This window comes from Carex rostrata, chromosome 31, assembly GCF_964058835.1.
Source record: "Carex rostrata chromosome 31, lpCarRost1.2, whole genome shotgun sequence".
NCBI classification, from domain to species: domain Eukaryota; kingdom Viridiplantae; phylum Streptophyta; class Magnoliopsida; order Poales; family Cyperaceae; genus Carex; species Carex rostrata.
In genome coordinates this window covers 5,470,185-5,481,255 of record NC_135948.1, presented here as the reverse complement: position 1 = coordinate 5,481,255, position 11,071 = coordinate 5,470,185, and the positions used below count along the sequence as shown (strand labels likewise).

At 36.2% G+C, this 11,071-nt stretch overlaps 1 protein-coding gene across 1 annotated transcript; it reads left to right on the top strand.

Annotated features, from left to right (window-relative positions):
- The first annotated feature begins 535 nt into the window (after positions 1–535).
- On the top strand, positions 536–1,245 carry LOC144547217 (uncharacterized). The gene is made up of 2 exons (XM_078295808.1): positions 536–1,091; positions 1,184–1,245. Exons 1-2 carry the CDS (start codon positions 536–538, stop codon positions 1,243–1,245), a joined length of 618 nt encoding a protein of 205 aa, XP_078151934.1.
- The last annotated feature ends 9,826 nt before the right edge of the window (positions 1,246–11,071 follow it).

Sequence of the window (11,071 nt, the reverse complement as noted above, 5' to 3'; positions counted from 1 at the left end):
AGAGGTCTCTTTAGATACGAATAAAAATCACATTATTCATTCTTTCTGACATATCTCTTTTAGAGATTGCTGGCACTGTTAAGCATAAACACCAACCCATTAAATATTAAGTAGTATGCCCTTCCCACTCTATCCTCCTCAAACCATTGTTCATTGGTTGATGATTAAACTACTCAGTAGACATCGCCTTTTACCTTTGGTGGTCGAGGGTTATGTCCGACATATCAAACCAAATAGAGTGAGGTTACTTACCAATGATTTCCAAAACAGTTTTGGGCTTGGGGCAAAGTTTTCGTTAAATACACGTGATGTTTTAACGAAACCAAGAATCGCAAAGAGATGTGATTAGCAAGTTTGCTTACCTAAGATAACTGATAGCCAAGATATGCATACACTGCCTTAGTTGTTAGTGAAAATAGGGATCTTGGTCCTACTGCAAAACGGGAATAGAACAAATTTGCAGTGGGAGTTTTATCATTAGAATAAAACATCACATGAACAAAGCTAAAATCTTTACATTTAACATTGTAGTAATATGGCTAAAGAAACATCCTTCTCTCTACGCTCCCTGCTCGAGAAACAAACACTGAAAGAGGACGGATCCAATTTCACTGATTGGTTCCGTGCTCTCACCATTGTACTAAGACGTGAAAAGAGAGAATACGTCTTAAACTCACCTGTCCCTGCTGAGCCAGGAACAGATGGCAAACCAGAGGATGTCACTAAGTACAACAAGCACAAAGAGGATGAGCTTGATGTACAAGGTCTCGTAGTAAGTATTATGGGTCCTGAATTGCAACGCCGATTCGTGGATACCAAAACTTATGTCATATGCGATCAGCTCAAGAACATGTTTCAAGAGCAAGCGCGTATCGAGAGATTTAAAGTGACAAAATCTCTACTTGGTCACAGGTTGGCCGAGGGAGGCTCTATGGGAACTCACATGCTCCGTATGACGAGCGATGTTGAGCAGCTCGAGAAGCTGAATGCTCCGATAAGCAAAGAATTTGCTACGGACATTATCCTGCACTCACTCCCTCCAAGCTTTTCGGGGTTCATCATGAACTTTCATATGCTAGGAATGGATAAGAGTCTACAAGAGCTTCAAGGGATGCTCAGGATCGCTGATGGGGACATGAAGAAAAAGTCTTCTGTTCTCATGATCCAAGCTGGTGGGAAAAAGATAAAGAAAACCCCAAAGAAGGTGGCTCCCAAGTACACAGGCAAGGGGAAAAAGATTCTTAAACCGAATCCTCCCAAAATAAAGGTTGCTGCTTCCTCTGCATGCCATTATTGCAATGGGATGGGTCATTGGAAGAGGAACTGCCTGAAGTACCTGGCGGATCTGAAGTCGGGAAAAGTTTCCAAAGCTTCAACCTCAGGTATTTTTGTTATTGAAGTTAACGTTGCTACCTCTATAAATGATTGGGTATTGGATACTGGATCATGTGCTCATATTTGTTCAAATATGCAGGTACTAAAGAATAGAAGGAAGCTACGTAACAAGGAGATACAACTCCAAGTTGGAAACGGAGCACGAGTTGCAGCCGTGACAGCTGGTAGTATAGAGTTGTATTTGCCCAGCGGGCTTGTAATGGAATTAGAAAATGTATATTTTGTTCCTAGCATTTCCAGAAACATCATTTCAATCTCATGTTTAGAGATGAATGGTTTCTCTTTTGTGATAAAGGACAATAGATGTTCTATATACAAAGATGAATTATATTATGGATCTTCTTATATGATGAATGGTCTTTATATACGGAAATGAATAAACCCGTGTTTAACATAAATAACAAACGACTCAAAGCATCACATGAAAGCACGACTTACATGTGACATTGTCGCCTTGGTCATATAAATGAGAAACACATCAAGAAGTTACATAAAAATGGACTTCTTGGTAAATTTGATCTGTAATCAATTGACACATGCGAATCTTGTATACGAGGTAAAATGACCAAAGCGCCTTTCTCCAAAAAGGGCGAAAGGGCAAGTGACTTGTTAAGTCTTATACACACGGATGTATGTGGACCTATGAGTACTTGTACAAGAAATGGTTTTTCTTACTTTATCACGTTTACTGATGATTACAGTAGATACGGTTATGTCTACCTGATGAGACATAAGTCTGAATCCTTTGACAAGTTCAAAGAATTCAAGACTGAAGTAGAAAATCAATTAAACAAAAGTATTAAGGCTCTACGATCTGATCGTGGAGGCGAATACTTGAGTTTTGAGTTTAAAGAGTACTTAAAAGAATGTGGGATAGTCTCACAGCTCACACCTCCAGGGACACCACAATGGAATGGTGTTTCTGAGAGACGGAATCGAACTCTACTGGATATGGTTCGATCCATGATGAGTGAAGCCACTCTGCCGAAATCCTTCTGGGGTCACGCACTAGAAACTGCTGCACGAACAATAAACATGGTTCCATCCAAGTCAGTAGAAAAGACTCCATACGAGTTATGGTTTGGGAAAATCCCAACTATGTCTTATCTTAAAATTTGGGGTTGCGAAGTATTTGTCAAACGTCCGACGTCTGGCAAACTTGATCCCAAAGCTGACAAATGCTTTTTCGTAGGGTATCCTAAGGAAACGAAAGGATATTACTTCTATTACCAATCCGAGAACAAAATAGTTGTTGCTCGTCATGGTATATTTTTGGAGAACGAGTTTCTTGCAAAAAGAAGTAGTGGGAGTAATGTAATACTTGAAGAAATTCAAGATACATCACACAATACAATATCTGAACCAGATCAGATTAACCCACCTCTTGATACTTCAGCTGATGAGCATCTGGAAGTACCAAATCCACAAGTAGCTGTGGATGAGGTTCTAGTCCCGAGCTCAAGTACTTTAACGCAAGTTGAAGAAGAACTAGATCCGCAGACTGCTGTGGATCAAGTTCAACAGCCTGAAGGACAAGTGCTACGTAGGTCAACAAGAGTAGTCCATGCACCTGAAAGGTACTTAGGACTGCACGATATCTCAGCCTATGACACTGAAGATCCTTTGACCTATGCGGAAGCAATGGATAGGCCCGACTCTGATAAATGGCTGGAGGCCATGAGATCCGAAATACAGTCCATGTATGACAACACGGTCTGGAACCTAGTTGTACCACCTGATGGGATAAAACCCATAGCTAACAAGTGGGTTTTCAAAATGAAAACAAACATGGATGGTAAGATAACTGTACACAAAGCACGACTAGTAGCGAAAGGTTTCAAACAGATTCTCGGTGTAGATTATGATGAAACTTTTTCGCCCGTGGCTATGTTTAAGTCAATTCGGATACTCCTAGCAATTGCCGCATTTCATGATTATGAAATATGGCAAATGGATGTCAAAACCGCCTTCTTAAATGGAAATTTAGAAGAGGATGTGTACATGACACAGCCTGAGGGTTTTGAGGATTCAAAGAATGCTGGGAAGGTGTGCAAGCTTCTTATGTCCATTTATGGACTGAAGCAAGCATCACGGAGTTGGAATCTTCGATTTGACGAAGAAGTCAAAAAGCTTGACTTCGTCAGATGCGAAGAAGAACCATGTGTATACAGAAAGACTAGTGGGAGTGCCATCGCTTTTCTTATCCTATATGTAGATGACATACTACTAATGGGAAATGATGTTCCTCTTTTGCAACAAGCCAAGTTTTCGTTGAAGAAAGTCTTTTCAATGAAAGACTTGGGCGAGGCTGTCTATATACTGGGCATAAAGATCTACCGAGATAGATCAAATAGACTTATAGGTTTAAGTCAAAGCACATACATTGACAAAGTGCTGAATCGGTTCAGCATGCAGGATTCTAAGAGAGGATTCCTGCCAATGTCACATGGTGCTCAGCTAAGCAAGACTCAGTGTCCTTCGACAACTGATGAGCGAAGCAAAATGAGTAGAGTACCATACGCTTCGGCTATTGGCTCTATCATGTACGCCATGTTGTGCACTCGCCCTGATGTCTCGTACGCTTTGAGTGTGACGAGTAGATATCAGGCTAATCCAGGCCAAGAGCACTGGATTGCTGCAAAGAATATCCTTAAGTACTTAAGAAGAACTAAGGATATGTTTCTCGTCTACGGTGGTGATTCCGAGCTTGTAATAAATGGATACACTGATGCCAGTTTCCAAACTGACCATGATGACTCGAGATCACAGTCTGGGTATGTGTTCATACTCAACGGTGGTGCTGTGAGCTGGAAGAGTTCAAAGCAAGAGACTACATCAGACTCAACCACCGAAGCAGAGTACATAGCTGCATCCGAGGCAGCTAAAGAAGGTTTCTGGATCAAGAAGTTCCTTAGCGAACTTGGAGTGGTTCCCAGTGTTCAAGGCCCTGTGGACCTCTACTGTGACAACAATGGAGCTATAGCTCAGGCCAAAGAACCGAGATCGCACTCGAAATCCAAGCATGTTCTACAGCGTTTTCACCTGATACGAGAGATCGTAAATAGAGGTGATGTAAAGATATGTAGAGTTGACACAGTCAGCAACACAGCTGATCCACTCACGAAACCTCTTCCTCAAGCCAAGCACCAGATGCATATTGCCTCTATGGGTCTGAGACACATAGGAGACTGGCTATGAGTTTTTTCTTTAGATCTACGAGATTTTTAGAATACTAGAGATTTGTATAAGTAGAGCCTACGATGATTGGCTCCTAGCTTAAGTGGGAGATTGTTAGTTTGTAATAATCTAGAAGTCAATAATACGATAAATTAATCATAAAACTTTGTTCATGAATTGAATATTTATTTATATATCATTTTGTTGCCTTGAGTATTATTGCATTTATGGATCATTTCGAGTTCATGACTGAAATTGTGAAACTCCATAATATAGATGATATATACTCTTAAAAGGTCACTGACCAAGGTAATTAGCAGGAACACTAATTACCGCTATAAGGTTAGTATGTGGATTAAAAGATGGTTAAGTTTTACAAACCACTTGACACGAGATGTCATTTTAATCACATAGATACATGTTCTAGGAACATGGTATTTGACAGACCCCGAATGAAACATTAAATAGAATTGTGTTCGTGTCATTAATGTTTTCATTCAGTGTCAAAGTTCTACAGTATGAGGTATTTATCGTTCCCACTAAGAAATATATATGAGTAAGTGTTATCTAACGCTGTCCGTAAAAAGCAGCCATAACGGTAGCATTTCCATATGTATAACTTAGCAGAGGAAGTGATAGTCTGCCAAGAATACTACTTGTCCCTCGTATCTCTATACGAGCTATAGCATCACTGGGCCCCTTGGTAGAGTTAGATTATCTGCATGCGGTATAATTACAAGAGTAATTATATTTGATAATCTACTCAAGATCAAGAAAAGATACAGTTACCAAGGATGACACACATCTACCTTGAAACTGATCTGATAGCTATGAGACAGAAGAACTGACACAAGTAAATTGTTTACTGGATCGTGATATTGTACAGTACAGCATCATCTGTGTAATTGGATGATCATGATGTGTTGCCAGATGCCGCTCATGATTATAGAAGTTAAAACAGTTTTAACTCTGTTTACCAACATAACACAGATCCTATTGGGTCACACCATATAGGAGCTAATCGGAGAATTTTATTGATTAATTATAAATTGATTATAATTAATATTAAGATGGTTATAATTAATTATACGTGATATAATTAAATTATAAATGTCATATAAAATTGACAAGCAGAAACAACGGTTAATTTATAAACGTACACGTTACGTTGTATAAAAGTTATCGAACAACAACCGAAACCGAACCGTGAGAAATATAATTGTTTAGAACAATTATATATATATTTGATTTAGATTTTAAATATTAATTATGGTTTTGAATTTTGAGCTAATAATCATTAGCAAAATTAAATCCAAAAATCAAAATATATATACAAATCAATATGCATGTCGGCCATGAGTTGGCAAAATCAAATATATATATGTTGAATGTCGGCCATGAGATGAAAATCAAATTGATTTTCTCAATTGCCGAACCGCCATATAATGGCATTTTGGTAATTTTGCCAACCGACTCTAATAGGTGTCATGCAAGGTGTTGAGGGCATTTTGGTAATTTCATGCATATTGATGCCTATAAATAGAAGGGTAGGGGTAGAGAGAAAATCACTAATTCACATATATCGTATCTGATCTGTCCGATCGATTCGAGTTTCTATTTTCTCTCTTTCTCGGTTACGGTTTTGGTGAATAGTGTTTCTGCAGAATTGCGCGGTTTACGATATTTCTGGAAGAAGAAATAAATCGCTCTCCGGTTAGTCCTGGTGGATAACCAATAGAGGTATCACACGTGTGATACTGCGAGTCGATTCCATCCCTGGTGAGGCTCTACTCGCTCGGTCTGCATTCCAACTGAGATTTGGAATCAAGGTATAAATTGTTATATTAATCTATTTAATTTGTAAATAGATTTAATGCTTTAGAAAATCAATTATGGAGTAGATCTGTAAATGAATTAAATGAGGTTTTGATGCCGAAGGAATACTGAAGGTGGACCGCTTTGGAAGGTTTCCTGACATACCTCGTTTAATTTTTAGCTTAACTTAAACCGTAAAATTTTTGTTTTACACACTTCCGCTTTTAAGCTAAACTAATGGGTTTGAACCGTTCCACAAAACCCAACACTGACGACCCACGCTGACAGTTGCAATGACACTGTAGACCCGCTCGCCTCGCTCATCTGCTGTCGCTCTCCACCACCGACTCGTGATGAGGTGCTTTCAGCCGCTCTCGACTCTCTTCCTTCTAACAGGTCCAGTGAATCTGATCTCGAACTTAACAACGACAAATACAACAAAAAAAAGTCTCCTATGGCCTCGCAAGTGCCACAGAAAAAGCAGCACCAGTCGGATAGAGGAGGCAAGAGCGGGAGTACTCTGATTAAGAGTCGAACGGAGGTAACTCTGACAGTGCTCCACCAGTGGAATTGGACCTGTATAAGAATGAGAACAACAAGGAGCGATTGGAAGAGAACTGAGCTGGAGCGGGAGATCATCCTAGCTGAGAGGAACTAAAACAATTGCAAAAAATGACAGTGCTCCCCGCCACTGCTATATGGCTAGGAATGTGACATAATCACAGGAATTAGAGCATCAACTTTAATTCAATTTCATTATTTTATAATTTCTTTGTGATATTAGATTTCGACTCTCTTCTTGTTATAATTTATTTTAGATATTATTTTATAATTTCTTCTAAATGTTTAGATGTTATAACTGCTTTGCATTTTGAATAAAAAAGAAGTCGCTGCACCGAGATGCATAGATGATATTTTTTCTCTTTTTTTCTGATTTAGGTAAATATACCTACTTTAATGTATAGGTATGAATACTTCTCGAATTACATGTTAATATTATTAATCTTCAAAAAGATATTTGTAACAAAATACATTTATCTAACAATATGTTGAGAAAAAAATACTATATAACGTAAATATTCGTACATCAATGCACAAATGTGAATACTTTCTATATTACATATTAATACAATCAAGTGCCAACCAAAGTCCTTTGTAAAAAAATATTAAATTAAGATACTTTACAACGTAACAATTCATACTTCAGTTATAAGTATAAATATTTTTCTCAATATCTATCAAAATGTTCAAGTACTAAACAAATTAATTGATTTAAGTTACTTTACAACATAACAATTCACACTCCAATGCATAAATATGAATACTTGATATGTTATATATTTTTTTACAAATGCAAATATCATATGTAAACAATTCATATTTTAGTTATAAGTATGAACACTTTATTCAGTACCTATCAATACATTCAAGCACGAAATAGATTAACTAATTTACTGATTTAAGTTACTTTACACCATAACAATTCACACTTCAATGCGTAAGTGTAAATACTTGAAATTTTAGATATTAATATTTTTACAAAAACTACCGTGTTGGTGATTGTGCAGTGGTGGTCCCCCTAGGTAGTTAATTCACGAAGCACATTTAGAGATTTTTAGGAATATTTTACAACATAAAAATTCACACTTTAATGTGTAAGTACGAATACTTGATATTTTAAAAATGAATGTTTACAACAATTACAACGCTGACACTTGAGATGGTCATTACGCATTTGCTTGTCCTTGGGTTTTTTGTGTGTGGTCCCTATCATGGTCGCTTTCAAGCGACGTTTGCTGTCCCCAGGTCGATAGTGGTCCCTCTGGTAGTTAATGCTAAAGACACGTCTGTGGGCTTCTCATAAATACTTTACAACATAAATATTCACACTTTACTGAGTAAGTATGAATACTCGGCATTTTAGAAAATAATACTTGACATGTTAGAGATGAATACTTGACAAGGTATGAATACTTGAACGACGAATGACACAAAAGTACTTCATTATGGATCTCATTTGAAAGAGAAAATTACGGAGAAAATATTCGTGGTTTTAGATTCGCAAGATTCCTCACAGATTGTTAGAAATATTGACGAGATTAAACGGACAAAAAAACCAACTTCTAAAAACGTGTAAAAGATGGGCGTGTAAAAGAAAGTTGATGTCCAGTTTTTTTGTTTTAATACTTAATGTCTTAGGTATGAATACTTAATATATTATATGGTAATACTTGCGCGTATAAGTATCCATACATGCGCGCACCAGTTGTAAATTTTTTCAAATATAAGTGGTCCCCTAAGTAGTTAGTAGTCCCCTATGTAGTTAGTGGTCCCATTGTACTTTATACATCAGTTAGTTAGGAGAACATTTAGGAGACTGAAGTAGGGGACTATTAGTCGAAATGCACTAAAAAATTAAAAGAATCCAACTCAGTATTTATAAGAAAATATTTTAGTTAAAAGTAATGCGGTCAATGTTTTAATAAAATACATAATTAATCACATGGTCATGTTTTATTTCGTTATAAGTTACAAGCAATTAGTTTTGTATTAAACCTAAATGTTTAAAAATATAAATTATTTGTTAAAATAAAACTTATACATAATACATTAAAGGGGGATGCAAAATGTAAACTTAATTAAGAGATAAGACTCGGTTATTCTAATACACACACACAGAGTGTGGCTAATATCAAAACGTTTGCACCACGCCTCCCGTGCAACCAAGTTATATTTCGATATTTAAAGTCCAAATGATCAATCCAAACCGTTAGATGTGATCTCCATATTAAAATGTGCTTGAAGACCAAATTTTATATTTTTTTGGATTTTTTGTTACTATTTATTAAGTCACTTTGAAAATCGCTGATCCAACGATAGCTTCTGATTTTACTTGTTTGGTTAAGCCACTGTTGGATTAGCGATTTTCAAAGTGGCTTAATAAATAGTAAAAAAATTCAAAAAAATGTAATTGGTCTCCAAGCACATTTTAATATGGAGATCACATCTAACGGTTTGGATCAACATTTGGACTTTAAAAATTGGAAAATGACTTGGTTGCATGGGAGGCGTGGTGCAAACGTTTTGATATTAGCCACTCTCTCTCTCTCTCTCTCACTATATATATATAGTGATTTTCTAAATGAATGGTGTAGAATTTTTTAGATCGAGTGATTTTCTACTTATCTAAAAAAATAGTAAAAAAATTTAAAAAAAATGAAAAATTTGGTCTCCAAATACATATTAATATGGAGAATAAGATGACTAGTTCGGATCGACCGTTAGAATTTTGAAAACTTGAATATTGAGCCGTAGCACCGTAGCCCTCTATGCAACCCATAGCACCGTAACCTTACTCTTAAAATTAGAACAATGAAATAGAGCAATATTAATAAGGAACAAGGGATTATAAGATGTAAATCAAATAGACTACATAGAAAAATAATTTATGTGATGATGCCTTTTATTTTTTATTTCCTCAAAATGTCCTTTTAGCCTGTCATTCCCGTTGCCTTTGTTTCACTTGCCTACTAGAGATGTCTGGCTAGATCCTATGGAAATTGGACCATTTTTTTTTTAGGGTTAATTTTTCATATAACTTTCAAAAGTTCTTCAATTTCTTATTTACCTCTAAACACTTGAATATATCTTATTTGTTTCTTAACTCTTAGAACTCTTTCTTTTTTGCCCATTACATTATAATTTTCAAGTTAACCATAGTTAAATAATTGGTTAAAATAATAAAAGACAAAAATATCCTTTCTTGTTAAGAAGTTAGATGGATTTTCTTGTTTTCCTGTGATCTCCCTTATTTTCTTCTGGGCACTAAAACTTGATAAGATATCAATATATCGTGATTTTTTCTTCATAACAAGTAAACTTTGTGCTTCGGAAGAAAATACCAGGTCTAAGATTTCATTCTGAAGAATATGATTTCCAGTAACTGATCAAATGTCAACCAGTACAATTATTATCTCACTGATCATCAAAGCATACAGATCCAATAGTCTCGCATTATTTCGATTTTTGTAGGAGCAGGCTTTTAAAATTCTACACAGGGAAATCACAATCGTTCTTAAAACCAAATCTAATAGACCCTTCTGGGATTTTACCATTGTCACGATCGATGTTACTTTTTTTTTTTATTTATTTTTTTATTTATTTTTATTTATTTTTATTTATTTTTTAGCTAGAGACGATTTGAATTGTTGATAGTCTCTCCCGCCATTCTCTGATTTGATAAAAAATGATGTCTCTGTTTTGGTGGAAATTAGATTAAACAAACTCTTCCTTAATCGAGCTTCCAGAGAATCTTGTGCAAAGGTCCCGTCATTTTGTATTTGACGTAAGACCTTAAAGAACCACTCCCTGCTCGCTACCTGTTGTCGGGCGAAGTGTCTCACTCTTGTCAGTATAGTTTCTACAAGCAACTTTATTGAGCAGAATCCAACTATTTTTCTGAAACAAGGATTAATTTTTGGGAACAAATAAGAAGGTAATATGGTTTAGCAAGAACAAGTTTGATTCAGATAGAAGTCTTGAGGAAGGGTGTAGGAATTCGTCCTCTTTCTATTGGTAACGGTGAGTGGAAACTACAAAGTACAAACATCAAGTAATTAAACAGTAAAATTATGGACAAAGCAACAACACGAGGATTTACTCGCTCTTTTCATAGAGTTAAGAA